Source organism: Wickerhamomyces anomalus (assembly GCF_001661255.1).
Source record: "Wickerhamomyces anomalus NRRL Y-366-8 unplaced genomic scaffold WICANscaffold_3, whole genome shotgun sequence".
NCBI classification, from domain to species: domain Eukaryota; kingdom Fungi; phylum Ascomycota; class Saccharomycetes; order Phaffomycetales; family Wickerhamomycetaceae; genus Hansenula; species Hansenula anomala.
In genome coordinates, this window is record NW_017567112.1 from 1,614,832 (window position 1) to 1,632,769 (window position 17,938).

Here is a 17,938-nt window from a genome sequence, read left to right on the forward strand (position 1 = left end):
TGAAACCTCTCTACCCTGAGCCTCTTCTGTCGTAGCTACATCAGTAGCACCTGAATCAGATGTATCTCTTCCAGCTGACATATTGAGCTTTACTACAGATATTTAGTGTATCTCTGGTCTTTCTGACTGTTGCAAGCTTGATACTTCTCAACAGGCGACCTCAGTTCTCAGAACTGGCATAAGCCTGTATTCTTATACACTTCCTGAGCAGAAAATATCATCTTCACTAATCATCTCAATAATCTTCTCGTATGAGGACTTATTACCAACACTATACAAATAGTCTCATACTACCTGTCAACGCATCAATCCCTTTCCCCAAGATGATAATTTCATGCTCCCTAATGTTGAAGGAAAAAAGTAAAAACCTTCTGTTAGTCTTTTGTAGAGGAAACCTTATAAAGGATGAAAACCTCTACCTCTATAGTTTAAACATGTCCTATAGAATCCATGAACTCCGATTACTAGTAGTCCATAACTGCACATGTATAATTGAGTTGAATTATCATAGAATATATGAATAACTCCACCAAGCTCTGTATATTTGTCACATTTAGGTTTTCCTATTCACTCCTCGGAAATTAATCACAGTCATGTAGCCTATCCCTAAACCAGGATAGTAAGAGAGACTCAGACTGACTAGATTCCACTTCATCCCTGTCAGTCTCAACAGTAGCTAGCTGTTGTACCCGTCAATCATTTCTGATGACCACAATCAATTAAGATTGACACATAATAACCTCAGTTACTATGCGGCTCCCTAGTGGCTGCAGTCCACTTACATGGTGAATAGGTCAACTATTACATGGCCGAATCAATATTAAACTGATTCCCGGTAATTTCTTACCCATCAAACCAAGATGAAGTTTGTTCACATCTTGTTCCCGTTTGATCTCAAACACTTTGTTTCACATTCTGTTTGATTCCTTCAAAGACTTTACTTACCTGTCTTTATTCAATCTCATTGTTCTTCCATCACTTGAGATACTTCCATCTAAACCTAAAGTTCAGACCAACTTTCACCATTATGGTTACTCATTCACAACCTTTCATCCCCATGGATCTACTCAGTTAACCACTGTTCACCCTCATAGGTTACTTAGTCACACACATTCAACAACTGTTCACTCTCACCAGTTACTAAGTCTCATTCCTAGTCAGTACTTATTTCACTAGTCTCCTCTGGTTCAACAAGTACCAGACCATAAGCTATCTCTCTTCTCTGATTCACAAGAGTCTTCCAGATTAGCTCAAACTTCAAGATTTCATCCTCTCATACTGACTACTCTCTTTCCAATCCTAGATTCATCAGACCCACCTTGAGTCTCCATTCAATACTTGAATCAAATCAGTTGTATTACCTGATCAATCACTGAATCTAACACTTGCCAGTACTTCTACCTGGTCTTACACTTATGACAATCAGCAGTTTGTTATCACATCTCTAGATTCACACAATGAATCATTCTAGACAACTGTCTTCATCTAGCATACTTGGTATTGTTGCATTTGATGATCTGCTTATTATCTATGAACCCCTTTCTTCCTGAATTGTAGTTGACAAATCATATTTGACAGCTCAACAATTCACATCAAATCAACATCTAGTTTGTAGCCTTCTTGCATATTAAGAGCAACTGTTGAAAGTCCTTTGGATTTATACTAACTAGTTAAAGCAACAACATTGAGTTTCTCTACTTCCAGTGAGTTCTAATTTGATACAGGATCCCATTCAACCATTCTCCTGGGTTTCATTTATCCTTCCTTAACTCAAGTAGACTCTAGCTCAAGTTCACAATCTTTTATTTCTTGGCTCAACACAAAACTCGTGAGCATTGCAACATAGATCATCATCAATAGTTCTTTGATTAGCTCCAATACCAGATGAACCTTACCTCCAAGATCATACATTGATCTCTAGTAAGTCAAATACTTCTCATCTTATGGTTCCTTCTAGCAACAACAAGTCAATGTTTGTCAAATAATAATTACAATCAGACCATTCGATCATAATTCAGCATTAGAATGAACATTTCCGATTGATATCAGTTTCCTTATTCGTTTCTCGGAGTTTCCTTTGGCTTTCAATCCATAAATCAGGGATCAAGTTTCCAAATCTTTTCATTCAGATGATTTCCTTCCATTGTCAAATCCCCTTCAGGATATCCAGACAAACACATGGCACAGCTCATTGTCAAACCCAAGGCAGTTCAAGCCCTCCAGGATCTCTAGACTCCGAGTTGCCCACAACTAGTTAGTACATTTAAACTACCAGTTACCTCAAGTACTTTCATCTTCATTCCAGACAAGTCCACTTTCTCATCTTCATAGACCTCCAATCACAGTCAAAATCTTCTAACACTAGCCTAGGGAATTCCATGAATACTGATCTTTCAATTCTCCTCATATCTCTTATTAGTTGAGTTCTCCATTCCCGTTCATTCTAACAGCAGTTCATTTTGACAGCACCTGTCAGTTCTAACAACAGTTGAATTGACTTAGGACAACAACAATAGCACAATGATCCTTCCACTCGATCAATTGCTAATTGCCAGCAAATTTCTTAATGGTCTTTTGAGTAGACTTCTTCTTCACTTCAACCATCATCATGATCATTGACAACCTGCTAAACCTTTTCGAATAGCAACTCTTGTTACCAGGTTAGGTCATTTGACAATCAAAGTCACCTTTGCTTCCAAGAACTAGACCAACTTGAATTCTAGTAATGCTAGTCTTCAATCATCTCCTTGTTCAATAATGATTCCACAAAGTCCTTAATTCTGTAATTCTGAATCATATTTCGCGATGATTATGTCATCACCGACCTCAACTTGTCTGTTCAAAAGATTCAAAGTTCAGTCACCTCACAATGGATTTCCACTACCTTTCAATAACATTATTATCAATGAAGGTTGGTTCAAAGTTCTAGAGGGTCCATCCACCATTGCTTATTGCTAAAACAGCGATTGAGCATAGAACTTAGTTACAGCAATTAGTTTGAAAGACAGCAAATTCAGTTTATTAAATCATCAACTTCATTCACTTTCCTTATGTTTATTTGGACAGTTAAAACTAAGATGACTTTCATCATTGCATACCCAACATCTTTTAACATTTTCACCACCTCTGGATCTATTGAAGTTTTTGGGTTATCAATATTCATTTTTTCATTTTGAATCTCCAGCAATCTTCTATAGCACAAACTTGAGAATTCAAATTCTTCATAACATTTTCTGGGGTTGTCAATTCATTACCTTGAGGTCTCATGGCAGGCTCTTCACCAACAATTGCAGCGCTACCATGCGAAGAACGGCCTGAAACCTCTCTACCCTGAGCCTCTTCTGTCGTAGCTACATCAGTAGCACCTGAATCAGATGTATCTCTTCCAGCTGACATATTGAGCTTTACTACAGATATTTAGTGTATCTCTGGTCTTTCTGACTGTTGCAAGCTTGATACTTCTCAACAGGCGACCTCAGTTCTCAGAACTGGCATAAGCCTGTATTCTTATACACTTCCTGAGCAGAAAATATCATCTTCACTAATCATCTCAATAATCTTCTCGTATGAGGACTTATTACCAACACTATACAAATAGTCTCATACTACCTGTCAACGCACCAATTATACAACAAAACAACACTTGTATCAATATATCCTCATCTAATTATACGACAAACTCAAGCTGAGCTACACTTGCAATCGATCTGCCCGTAGATTTCTTGACTGGGAAACGGTCGATCTGGAAATCGAGAAAAAACAGAAATTTTTTAGTGGAAGGAAAAAATCAAAAAAAAAATAAAAAGTGTTGCGCCTTGCACAAATCCTAGAAAATACTTGCAAATAACAAAGGAAAACCCTCTAGAGACATTCTCATTATTTGGTGCTTTAAACATCTACAACAACAACACATCAACAACGCTCTGCCGCTGTGTCAGAATAACCACCATTTGCTTTTAAAGGTTCCTTTGCTGCTATTTTAAATCACCTTCTTTGTAGAACTTTGGTATCCCTTTTCATCAAGTTGGAAAAACAAACAAAAACAACATCCATCAACCAGAACCTCAATAGATTCAACTCATAAAACACTCTTATTTATTCTTACCAAACCTTCGAGGCCCATTTTTGCATTCCTTCAAACCCATATATCTTTGTTTTCATTCACAATCATCCATAGTGTCCCCATCTTTTTGCATAGTTAAATGCTGCTAGTTCCCGTACATTCATTGATACAATACAATACAACACAATCATCATGAGAGTTCTAAAGATAGGAATAAGGCAACAGCTGATATTCCTTGTTCTTATGGTTGCGTTACTATCTTTAATGGTTTTAGCTATAATCACAGGGGTTTATTTTAGTGCAAATTACAAAAACATTAGAGCTGATAAATTACAAGTTATTGCTCAATTGAAAGCTTCTCAAGTGGAACAAAATTTGAATTATCTATACTACCAAGTATATTGGTTAAGTGGGAGAGATACAATAGAGAGTTCGTTGGTTAGTTATAGAGCTGGTAACACAACAACTAATAATTTTTACAATGCTGCTGATACAGTGCAACAATTTCTAAGCTCTTCAAATACGTTTAGTTATGTGCGGCTTTATGATTCAAGATTTGAATTAGTTTTGAATTCTTCAGATTATACAACACATGGAAAGCATTTACCAGAAGATGTTTTAGAGGAACTTTTCCCATTGGATATGGAGAATGAAAATTCGACATTACCAGCTAATTTTGATCAAGATGGGTTATTAACGGGTCCTGTTGCAAATGATACATCGTTCATTATGTCAATGACATTGCCCATATATGCAAGTGCATCAATATTATATGATACAACTGATTTAGTTGGTTATTTGACTACTGTGATGAGTGCAGATAGTTTAACCTATATTACAAATGATTCAACAGCAATAACTAATGGAGCTGTGGAGATAATAGCTACAAACAACACATCAAAAGAGATAAGTTATAATTCAACTTTTTATTATGCATTACCATCCCCAAATTTACCAGATTGGTTGATTGACACAGAATTACCTATAAAGAAAAGTTATATTGCAAATCAAGCTTTAAGATTGAACAAAACAGGGTCAACATCAAAAACAAAATTGGTTTCTGGTAATGTGGTAGCTGCTGGTTATTGTCCAATCAATTTCAAAATGACAAGATGGGCTGCAATTATTGAACAACCAAGATCAAAATTCTTGGAACCTTCAAACAGACTAGCTAAAATAATCGTTGGTGTTTCTATTGGTACAGCTGTTTTTATGGGATTAATAACTTTTCCATTGGCTCATTGGGCTGTCCAGCCAATTATGAGATTACAAAAAGCTACAGAAACAATAGCTGCAGGAAGAGGTTTGCAGACTTTGAATGAAAAAAGAAGAAAAGATAAGGATAGAGATCCATCATCAGGAAATAATAGTAGTAGGGCAAGTTTCAATAGCTCAAGATCTCCAGTACCCTATCCTAGTAGTAATAATGGTGATGGTGGTGGTGGTGGGAGTGGTGGCCATTCTCATAATCTATCAAGTGGAACTGATAACATGATTAGTGAAAATGGTTCAATGTCTTCAGGTGTTGCTGGTCATTCAACATACATTTCCAATGCAAGAGTACCGCATTATACAAGATTTTTCCAAGATGAATTGAGTAAATTGACTGAAACTTTCAATGCAATGACTGATGAATTAGATCGTCAATATTCACATTTAGAAGATCGTGTTAAGGCAAGAACCAAACAGTTGGAAGCTGCTAAAATCCAAGCAGAGGCTGCTAATGAGGCTAAAACCGTTTTCATTGCAAACATTTCACATGAATTAAGAACCCCATTAAATGGTATATTGGGTATGACTGCTATTGCAATGGCTGAAACTGATCCAAATAAAATCCAACAAAGTTTGAAGTTGATTTTCAGATCTGGTGAATTGTTGTTACATATTTTGACTGAATTATTAACTTTTAGCAAAAATTCATTGAAAAGATCAAAATTGGAAAATTCAGATTTTGGGGTTATTGAAGTTGCTCTACAAATTAAATCAATTTTTGGGAAATTGGCTAAAGATCAAAATGTTAATTTAACCATATCTTTAAAACCAAATAATGTTAGAAAAATGGTTCTTTATGGTGATTCAAATAGAATTATCCAAGTTGTCATGAATTTGGTTAGTAACTCTTTGAAATTTACACCTGTCGATGGCAAAGTTTCTGTTACAATCAGAAATATTGGTGAATATGATGAAGAAAGAAGTGCCAGGGAAGATTATAAGCATGTTTATGTTAAAACTAATTCAATCCACCATCATAGCCATAACCATAGCCCTGAAGCTGATGAAAAACTGATTTCAGTTAATGGTCACAATAATAATGATATTTCTACAAGCTCTAATGATACAACTACAGATGATGATGATTCTGATAAGAAATCTGTGATTACCGTTTCAACTTCTTCATATGATGAAACAGTGTTTAAGAATCAATTCAAAACAAATGATGAAGATGACGGAAATTTGAAATCTAGAGACTTGAGAGATCACAAGACTTGGGTATTTGAATTTGAAGTTGAAGATACAGGTCCTGGTATTGAACCAAAATTACAAGAATCTGTTTTTGAACCATTTGTTCAAGGTGATCAAACATTATCTAGACAATATGGTGGTACTGGTCTTGGTTTATCAATTTGCAGACAATTGGCTACAATGATGAAAGGTGTTATGGAATTAAAGTCTACTGTTGGTGTTGGTTCCAAATTTATTTTTAGAGTTCCGTTAATTCAAAGAAAAGAATTAATCATTGATGAAAATGATTTAACTTTTTATGAAGATGAATTTAATGTGAATAGTAAGAAGAATAGAAAAGTTAAAATCGTGGAACCTGAAAAATCCCCAGAACCTGAGCAAACATCATCAAATAATAGTTATGATAACAGCAGTCGTGAAGTTTTACCAGGTACACCAAGAGTTCAAACTCCAACAAGTGGTTCAAATGATAACTATGGTTATTTTGATAGACCAATTTTACAATCAACAGGTACTGCAAAACCGTCATCGTTATACTCATATTCATCACAAGGTACCACATCCAACCATCATCAACCTTCAAAGAATTTGAAGATTTTAGTTGCTGAGGATAATATTGCCAATCAAGAAGTTATCAAAAGGATGTTAAACCTTGAGGGTTTTACAGATGTCGAATTAGCAGTTGATGGTGAAGAAGCTATTGAATTAGTTAAATCAAAGAGAGATTGCTCGAATGCACATTCGAATGGTGATGAATATTATGATGTTATCTTTATGGATGTTCAAATGCCAAAAGTTGATGGATTAATGGCTACAAAGCATATTAGAAATGAACTGAAATACGATAATCCAATTGTGGCATTAACTGCATTTGCTGATGAAAGTAACGTTAAAGAATGTTTAGATGCTGGTATGACTGGATTTTTGTCAAAACCAATTAGAAGATTACAATTGAGACAAGTTTTGACTGAATATTGTCCTGTTATTTTGAAAGATATGGTTGCAACACCAAGTGAAGATGCATTTAAAAATAGTAAGAACAATAGTCCAAAGAGTGTGAAGAATACTACAGCGTCTACATCGGAAGAAAACAGAGATCAAGCAAATCAAGAACAAGAGCAAAAAAAAGAATAGTGGATAATCAATAAAAAAAAAGGAGGAATATGTTAGTTTAATAGGATAAAAGTTTTCTGGTGTACAAGTAATGTATTTAATGATATAATTTAATGAGTGTGTGTTTTCAAAAGATGTAATTTGTTCTGTAGGCATTCTGTAGATTACTTTGATCGCTGGTGCAACGTTTATAGTGCAATCGATCAACAGCCATGTAACCAAGACATCAGCTTCTCTACAACATGTTCAAAATATACACTGGGTTATATTTATTTCAAATTCCAAATTATCCAGAAAAAAACTAAATATAGAGACCAACAAACATATAATTAATCCCATAAAATATTTCATTCAACACGTCAACATAAAATGAATCCAAAATAAACAAAAAATAGAGCGAAATAATCTATTTAAGTTTCTTTTTTGGACGTAATTGGTTAGTGTGACCACATTTTCTCTTACGACAGTTGGTAGCTCTTGGTGGTAATCTAGCATAACATTTACGACAGATTGATTTTTCACAGTTGTATTTTGAAGCTAAAGCTTTTAAGGATGGTTCAATGATACCACCTCTTAATCTCAAAACCAAATGTAAAGTTGATTCTTTTTGAATGTTGTAATCTGATAAAGTTCTACCATCTTCTAATTGTTTACCAGCAAAGATTAAACGTTGTTGATCTGGTGGAATACCTTCTTTGTCTTGAATTTTTGACTTGACATTGTCAATGGTGTCAGAAGATTCAACTTCTAAGGTAATAGTTTTACCAGTTAAAGTTTTAACGAAACTAAATGTGCCTGTTAGTATTTGTAATGAATGTAGTAAATTACTTGGAGGAATTTATGGAAAGGGATCTCATTTGTTGAGTCTTCTGGTGCAACCTCTCTTTAAGTTATCTCCCATTAATATTCCTTGCTTGTTTGATAATGTTCTTTCCTCTTTGATACTGTTCTTAAACTCCATGGTGGTTCATACATTTCAAATTCTTCACCTCAATTACTTTAGACAAAATCTATTGAAAACTCTTCACTTGTGAACGATAAATAGTACTATGTGCTTGATATTCTCTTTCCATATGTGCTCCTCTGTTCATTATTATGAACTTACATTTGCATTTTGGTGTAATTTACGTTACTCTGTCTAGGTAATCTAAACTTGTTAAAGAACAAAATGGATTTTTTGTAGTTTTCACTTTGGTTTTTCCAAATTGTTGTGAGAGTCCAGTAAATGTGTCCCCCAAACCAATTCCTTAACTATGGGCGAGTCGCGCTTTTTGAAATGGTTTTAGGCAAGACGCTGTTGTGCGCGATAAAGAATCTGTGCTGTCTCTATCGAAAAGTTGTGCGTGGGCCACTGGTGTCTGGTTGTTTGGTCGCTGAAAAACAAGTCACAAACTATTTTCCAGAAGTTCGCGATTTCAGCATCCAAACACCACCACCCAGTGAATCACGTGTTACACTATCAGATACGAGGGGAGGGTCGGAAATCACTATGAATTTGACAGGCTTACCATAGAGTGAAGTATAAAGTTCATCCAGGATACTGATTGTTCTCTGAATTTATAATATGTGTAGTTATATCTCAGTTATAGGGCTCACAATAGTGCACCTCTCAATAGATGCACTACATAAGAAATCCTGTTAATATTACGCAGCAGCATAACCATTAACAAGATCGTCATTAGCCCAATTGAAAGGTTCTTCACATATAGTTTTTAACTAGGTGGAGTCCTAGAAGTCTTCATTTATTCACTAGTATTTTTCCTAAGAGCATTCTCTTTGAATGTCTTTTTATATGGGTTGTAAACTGAGGAATCATATCTACAATATCTTCGCGAATTCCGCGACCTAATGTGATACCCGGCTGTGATGTTTGTATTGGGGGCCCACCAGCGATTTCTGAAATACATGTTTATGTTAAGCATGAAGTACTGTTTAGATGGCAATTACAACCATTTAGCATCCTCCCTTTGTCTCTTTTCCCGAGAAGATCTAGAATCGATTCACTTAAACACCATACACTAACGGATTATCATCTAAACAATTGTTGTTGATTCCTTAAGTTTGTTGGAAAACTATCGTATCCTTTGAAGATAGTTACAGTGTTGAAGGTCTGAACAAAAGAAAGAGAGCATTACAATGAGTGATAAGGAGGAAATTGAACAGCCAATTCATGATATCGATGAAAATTCAGCTCAGATAATCGAGAGCCATCAAAATGCTTCACAAGAAACTCCAAATCAAACTGAACCCTCCGTTGATGTTGATGATGTTATAATGACTGATGATTTGCCTCAAGTTTCAGAAGGAGAGGAATCCAAACCAGATCAACCAACTTCAGTGGAGGAACCAATAAATGAGCAATCCCAACTTTCATCCGTTGAACTTGAAATAATCGAACAAGTTCAACCTGCAACATCTGAAGAACCTGACATTGAGCAACCAACTATGCAAAATCCTGTTGTTGAAGAGTCCACTGTCGAGAACTTTGAGCCTAGTATTGAAGATTCTGAAGGCCAAACTGCTCAAGAAGTTCAATCCCCAGTCAAAGCCTTTGAAGTTGCAAAAGATGGTACTCCAGAACAAGAAAATGAACCTTCAATCACCCCTGCCCCAAACACAACTGCATTACAAGAAAAATCAGATACAGCAGAATCTGCCATAGATGTTGATTCCATCGCTTCATTTTTAGACGTTGATTCCAAGCTGGTGGGATCTGTTGATTCTATCATTCTGCAAAAGCTGCAAGCACGCGTTACAGAATTTACAGATTTGAAATCTGAAAAGATAGTTCTTGAAGTGAACTTAGAACAATCCACACATTTGAGTAATAAACGGGTTGAGCTGTTTAAAAAACAATTGTCAAAAGTCTCAAACGATGTTGGTGATTTGAGAGAAAAGAACTCATCGCTCGAAGCTACAAAATTTGAATTAGAGAAAAAGCTTGCTGAATTAGAAATGGAATATAAATCGTCGAGCTCTGCATCACAGATAAGTCAGTCAAGGATCGACGAAATAGTAGCTGAAAAGAGAAAAACAATTGAACTTCTAGAGAAGAAAAACAGGGAAGTTGATGATTACAAGAATGAGTTGAATCAAGTTCAAGAGTCAAACAGCAAACTTCGTAAAGAATTGATTGATTTGGAAACAACAAACCAAACTACAAGCTCAAGCTTAACTCATACCAAGTTTAAATTACAATCCCTTGAAACACAATTGGATCTTTTGACCAAAAATAATGATTGGTTGAACAAAGAGATAAAAACAATCAGTTCGGATTTCTCAGATTATAGAAAAGAGAAATCATCTGAAATATCAACCTTACAATCAGACTATGATAATAAAGTTGTTGAATTTAATTCCTTAAAAGCAAGATTTGATAATTTATCAGGAAGATTTGACCAAGTCTCAACCAGTTTAGATAATGCCTTGGTTCAAGTTAAAACCTTGAATGATGAAAAATCACTAAGTCAAGAAGAGTTTTTCAAAGAAATCTCTTTAAAAGATAGATTGGTTAATTTACTTTCAAAGTCAAACGAAGGTGCTAAGGCTAAAATCACACACTTGGAGGAGTTGTTAGAATCATCAAAATCAGATGTCGCTAATGAATCTGGTTCTTTGAAAACAACTTTGGATAAATATCAATCTCAAATTGAACAGTATCAAGTCAAGATAAAACATCTTGAAGAAACAATTGATGACCTTACAAGCACCAATAACGATAATGTTCCAGGGACTCCAGTGTTATCACCTGCTGCTAAAGCTGCTGCTGCTAAGTATCCTGGCTTATCCTTGAGCCAACTATATTCTGATTTCTCATTATTGAAAAAACAATTGACTCAAGAACGCCGTGCCAAAGAACGTATGCAACAACAGATTGATGCTTTTGTTAACGAATTAGAACAAAAAGCACCATTGATCAATGCCACTAAAGAAAGAGTTGAATTGTTAGAAACTGAACTCACTGATTTATCAATCATCTTGGAAACAACATCTAAGGATAAAGAATCCATAGAAAAATCATACAAGGAACTAGAGGCCAAACTACAAGCATCAAATTCACAAATTACAACTTTGAATAAACAAAGAGTTGACTTGGCACGCCAGGTCCAAAGCTTGCTGGTACAAGTTTCTATTCGTGGTGATTCACAAGGTCCTTTGACTCCAGCTGAGAAAGATGCATTTAATAGAATTGTTCAAGGAGATCAAGTTGTTAATGAGTCTGATACAGATAAGCTAATATCCCAAAGATTGGTGGTTTTCCAAAATATTGTTGATCTACAAACTAAGAATGAAGAATTGTTGAGAATTACTAGAGAGTTAGGTGCTAAATTAGAACAAGAGGAACAAACTTCAAAATCAAGATTGGAAAACCTTGAAAGTTCTGCTGTTAATGAAGCAAAAGAGGCCATTTTGACATTACAAGAGGAAATAACCTCTACTGAAACCAAGTTGAATTCTGTCACTAGAGAACGTGATATGTTCAGATCTATGCTTTCAAGCAAAGGATCCAATAACATTCTTACTGGTGAACTGGTTGGTGCTTCTAGCAGAGATAGTGAAGAGGTCATTAAGTTAACTAGTGAAAATGAAAGATATCAAAAAGAATTAAGCTCTATTCACGATCAATTAAAGGCTGTTCAGGTTGAATCTGAAACCACTATTAATTTGTTGAATAGACAAATCAACTCTTTATCTAATGAAAAATCTGAGTTAGCTGTTAATTTGGCAAGAGAAAAATCATCCAACACATTATCTGAAGAAAGATACAAATCACTTCAAGAAAACGTTAAGTTTGCAAGATCTGAGAATGAAGAACTTCGCAAGAGAAGTGAATTATTACAAGACAATTTGGCTAAACAAGATTTGAGAACTCAACAAGTTGCTGAAGAATTGGTTCAAACGAGATCTATGGCTGAAAGTTTACGTTCAGAATCTTTGAACTTGAAGGCTGAGAAACAATTATGGAAATCAATCGAGAAAAGATTAGCTGAAGAGAACACTTCATTGATTGAAGAGAAGGCAAAACTCAACAGTCTTTTGGTTAATTTACAAACTTTGGAAAGAGAACGTGAGTCAAATGCTGCTGAATCACAAAGACGTTTGACCTTACAATCTGAATCATTGGAGAAGGAACTTGCAAGTTTGAGGAACAGATTAAATGAAAATGCCAATGAGTTGAAAGAAACATTGACTCGAAAGGAAGCAGACTCGCATACTTATCAAGAAAGAATTGATTCTTTGAGAAATGAATTAAGCACTGCTAGAGAGGAACTTATTACAAGAAAATCTTCAATGGAACAACTTCAATCTCATATTGATACATTAACTTCTAAATTATCATCAGCTGAATCACGAATCAAGGATTACCAAAGTGTTACTAGTTCTGGGAATTCACAATCAAGTCTTGTTCAAGAAACATTGAAATTGAAGGAAGAGTTGGAAGATGCTAGATCTAGCTTAGAGGATGCTAATAAGAGTGCTGCTGATTTCAAATCAATAGCTGGTGCAGCTGAAGAAGCATTGAAAAGCATGAATGCAACATTTGATGATTACAAAGAAAACACATCTTCTAAAGTCGCCAAATTGGAATCTGAGAATAAGACTCTTAATGATCAAGTTTCTGTCTTGAATGATCAAATTACCTCCTTAACTAATGAGATCACAGAACAAAAGAACGCATCGGTCAAAGAAATTGATGCTGCTAAGTTGGAAATTGAAACTTTACGCTCTCAAGTAACTGATAGCTCTAAATTACAAAGTGAATATGACGCTAAGGTGGCTGTTATTGAAAGTTCTTATAAACAACAAGTTGCCATCGCTACGGAAGCACAACAAAACTATGATAAAGAGTTGCAAAAACATGCTGAGGTTGCTAAAGCTGTTTCCTTATTGAGAGAAGAATCTAATCAATTAAAAGAAAAGGTCCAAGGACTTTCGTCTGATGCTAAACAAGCTAGAGAGGAGTTGGTTAAGTCTCAAGAAAGTTGGGAATCTCAAAGAAATTCATTAGAAGAAGAACTCCGTATTGCCAAAGAAAGAGTTGATGATATGACCTCACAGAACAATATACTATACAACCAAATTGAATCATTGTCTAAGAGACAACAACCTTCTACTCAAAGACAGGAAGCAGAGGGTGATGATATTATTCCAGATGACTCAAATGATGAACTAAGAGAGCTCATCAATTTGCTGAGACGTGAAAAGGATATCTCAGATGCTCAATTGGAAGTTGCTACGAGAGACTTGAAACGTGTTTCTCAAAAACTAGCATTGGTTACTGGTGAATTAGATCAATCAAGACTAGAATTATCCAAGCTACAGACTCGAGATGTTGATTCTGAGCGTTTATCTAGAGAGCATGAAAAATTGTTAAGTGAGATTAATCAATTGAACTTGTTAAGAGAAAGTAATACAACTTTACGTAATGAGCTTCAAAGCAATATTGCCAGAATAAAGGAATTGGAATCTCAATTGAATGAATCAAATCAAAAGCTTGAACCATTAGAAACTGATGTCGTTAGATTGAATGCTGAAATTTCACATAAAGGCCAGGAAATCAAGCTTGTAATGGAAGAAAGAGACCGCTGGAGACAAAGATCTCAAGATATTCTAAACAAGTATGACCGTGTTGACCCAGCTGAGCATGAAAAAATTAAAAATGAAATTAGTGTGTTGACTCAAAGAAATAAGGAATTAGAGGAAGAATTTGCAAAGGAAAAAGAATCCTCCAAATCTCTATTCTCTCGTATTAAAGAAGAAGCACAAGATAAACTTAAGAGAAGAGCAGCAGAGTATAGACAACTGAAATCACAATTCACAGAGGTTGAAAACGAGTTGAAGACATTGAAAGAATCATCAGGTGCTAATGATGATTTGAAGAAACAACTTGAGGATTTGCAAAAACAACTTGATGATGCTAAGAAATCTTCAAATGGTGCAGACTCAAATATCAAAGAGTTGGAAGAACTACGCTCACAGGTAACTACTTTGAAAACTGAATTAGAAAATGCTAAGCAATTTGAAGTCAAATTTAATGAACTTTCAACTGTCAATGCTAACCTGGAAGCCAAAATCAAGTCTTTGGAAGAACAAATTCAAACATTAAAGCAAACTGCTGAGGCAACCCCTACTGTCGATGCTGTTGAAAAAGCCAAATCTGAATTGGAAGAAGAAAAGAAAGCTCTGGAGAAGGCCAAAGAAGATCTAAATAAACAAAAAGAGGAATTCGAGGCTGCAAAGTCTAATAGTGGACTTTCAAAAGAAGAGATTGATTCTAAAGACCAAGCTTTGAAACAACAAGAGGAAAAACTTCGTGCTGAGTTTGATGCTCACGTCTCCAGTAAAATTGAAGAAGGTCTTGAATTGCACAAAAAGAAAGTTCGTGAGGCTAGCAGAGAAAAACTTGAACAGATTGCTAAAGATAGGCTTGAAAAATACAAACTTGAAACTGCTGAAAACTTGAAATCATTAGAGAAAGATATAAATGACAAGCTAGAAGCCCAATATAAGGAGAAATCTGCTGCTCTTGAGAAAGAATATAAGGAAAAACTAAGCTCTGCCGGTGCTCCTGGTGCTGTTGTTTCTGGAGATGCTGCTACTGTCAAGGCTGAATATGAAGAACAATTGACTGCTTTGAAGAAAGAGTTAGCTTCAGCAAAGAAAGCTTCTTTTGATGAAGGGCGCGAAGCAACTTTGAAGGAGGTTGGTATGCGTACAAAATTACTTCAAGGTAAAGTTGAAAAACTTACAAAAGATAAAAAGGCCTTGGAGGAGAAATTAGCTGGTGGTGAAGGCAAAGCTGCCGTTGTTTCATCAGTTCCTGCAAAACCTGTTATTACTGCGAACCCCAATCAAAACCGTGTCAACAGTACAAATAATAATCTAAACAAACAACATCCAGGTAAACAATTCCAAAAAAATCAACAGCATAATAAACAGAATAGTAATAACCAAGGAAAGCAAGGTGGTAACAAAAATGAAGGAGCTAGTTTAAAACGTCCTGCTGATAAGCAAGCCGGTTCAAACCAAAAGAAAAGTAAGAATGAAGCTTGATTTATGTCCATGATGAAAGTAATGCTTGAATTTATTAATAAAATGTATAATAGTGTTCTGTGATAATTGTAGTCTTTTTTTTTTTTTTTTACTAAAAATTTACCTGTATTTTCTAATTACTTACTAAGCTATATAGAGCCACAGGGTTTGGATTTATCTCAAAATATTTGATTTCAAAATAATTGCTGTGTAACTACCTGTCTTGTTTGGACTAGTACTTGAGACCTTGAACGTCTATATTGAGAGCTTTCGCGAATTCAATTTCACATACGCGAAATTTTGGCGTGTACCTTTTAAAGTCAATTTCATTTTTGACACACTATCGAAACGAACTGAAAGCTCCTACTCTATTCGATATGGAAGATCCACGTGAGATTCAGTCTGATGATGAATTCTCCAAGCTTACGGACGAGGAAAGAATCGAGCCCGAAGATAGTGGCGATGAATGTATGACAACTTTTATTTATTTAGTGCTCAACAGATCAACTAACAACTTTAGCGGTTGATGAGGAGCTTCAGAAACTTGAAAGAAGAAAGTTGGAATTATTAGAGAAGAAGAAAAGAAAAGTTGAGCTTCAAGCTAGGAAGAAAGCGACTGCTGAAGTTAGCAGATCACCATCGCCAGTTAAACAAAAAAGATCTAATATTGAAGATGTGAAACCAAAGAACCTAACTCGAGATTTAACACATTCAAATGATACTGACCAAAAGGGATCAACTTCATATTTCATCAAAATGCTCGATGAAAGTCAAGATCATGATCAGAATGAAAAGGATGAAGCAAGAAAGCTGTTAAGTTCTAGAATCTATACATTTGATGAAGATTTAGTTTGTGAGCCATTTGCAGTTAATGAAAAAGAATATTTTTCTGCTTTGAATGTATCCAAGAGATATCTAACCCATGAAGCACTTTCAAGCATACTAGAGGAGAAAAAAATATTGAGACTCCCTAAACTGTATGCAAAAGTTGCACCACCAACATTTGATGAACCACGTTATGCTAATTGGGTTGTTATTGGCATAATAAGTAAAAAATCATCACCAAGAGCCACAAGTGATAATAGAAGTAAATTTATGACAATAGCTTTGACGGACTTCCAATTAACTGTTGATATTCTTATATTTGGTAAAAATGTTGAAAAATATGTCAAGTTAAGAGTCGGAGATATAGTTGCCATTTTGAACCCAGAGATCTATATCTGGAAGCCAGATAGTCAAGGTGTTATAAGGTCTTTTAGTCTGTCTATTAAGCATTCTTATGATTGTGTTTTGGAAATTGGTAAGGCTCGAGATTTTGGACTTTGTCAGTCGATGAAAAGAGATGGTACTATATGTGGAACTCCAATAAATACATCAAAAGAGGATTGTTGTTTTTATCATAAAGAACTAAGAATAAGAAAGACTCAAGGTAAAAGAGTTGAACTTAACGGAAGTTTCAGCTTAAGATCACCAACCAAGAATGGTAGGAAACAACAATTTCTTATGGGTGGTAAAGATAACAAGGGAAATTATTCAAATAGTACAATTGTGGAAGATAGATATGCACCTAAAGTTGATAGGATTTCTAAATCTTTGGTTTATTTCAGTAATCCACATGCTGGTAAGGCTTTTTTCAATGATTCATATCAAAATCCAGATATATTGAAAAATATTGAAGAAAAGAAAAGAAAGATCCAAGAAAGGAAAAAGGAATCTGCATTAAGAGCTAAGCTACTAAGGCTTGGTGATAAACCAATTGAAAAAAAGGCACCAATAAGTAAGGAAGAACAAATTGCATTGCAAAAGAAGAAGGCGCTTTTGAAAACTGCTTTCCAAAAGGATACGTTGAAAAACATTGGGTATGATCCAACTTCTAAACCAAACGCTAAAGGTGTTTTAGATTCAGATGAAGTTGGTGATGCAAACGAAACTGTATTGAATGAGTTTTCTTCTTTGACGCAAAATAAAAACATAAATCTAGGTCTTTCCAAAGAGGAACTTGCCAAAAGAAAAGAACAAAGAGTTCAAGCTGATAGTTTGATGAAAAGACTCAAGGACAGAGAGGAAAAAATGAAAAGGGAATCCTTACAAGAAACGTTTACAAAGAAGAGAAAAGGCAAAGATGTCAATCTAGATAGTGAATCAGATTCGGACTTTGAGGTTGAAGGAGGAGATACAAAAGATGCGTATATAAAGTTCAAACTATCACAGTCGAAAAGCCAAAGGCTATGATAAATATAATGGGTTATGATTATCTACTTGTAT

The 17,938-nt window shown here is 35.1% G+C and overlaps 2 protein-coding genes across 2 annotated transcripts; both read left to right on the top strand.

The window, feature by feature from the left end:
* Positions 1 to 4,255: 4,255 nt before the first annotated feature.
* On the top strand, positions 4,256 to 7,660 carry SLN1 (histidine kinase; the record flags this gene model as incomplete). Its single annotated transcript, XM_019183446.1, has 1 exon — positions 4,256 to 7,660. One exon carries the CDS (start codon positions 4,256 to 4,258, stop codon positions 7,658 to 7,660), a length of 3,405 nt encoding a protein of 1,134 aa, XP_019039471.1.
* An 8,221-nt stretch (positions 7,661 to 15,881) lies between these two features.
* On the top strand, positions 15,882 to 17,905 carry MCM10 (Mcm10p; the record flags this gene model as incomplete). The annotated part of the gene is made up of 2 exons (XM_019182730.1): positions 15,882 to 16,141; positions 16,194 to 17,905. Exons 1-2 carry the CDS (start codon positions 16,051 to 16,053, stop codon positions 17,903 to 17,905), a joined length of 1,803 nt encoding a protein of 600 aa, XP_019039472.1. The 5' UTR covers positions 15,882 to 16,050.
* Positions 17,906 to 17,938: the final 33 nt, after the last annotated feature.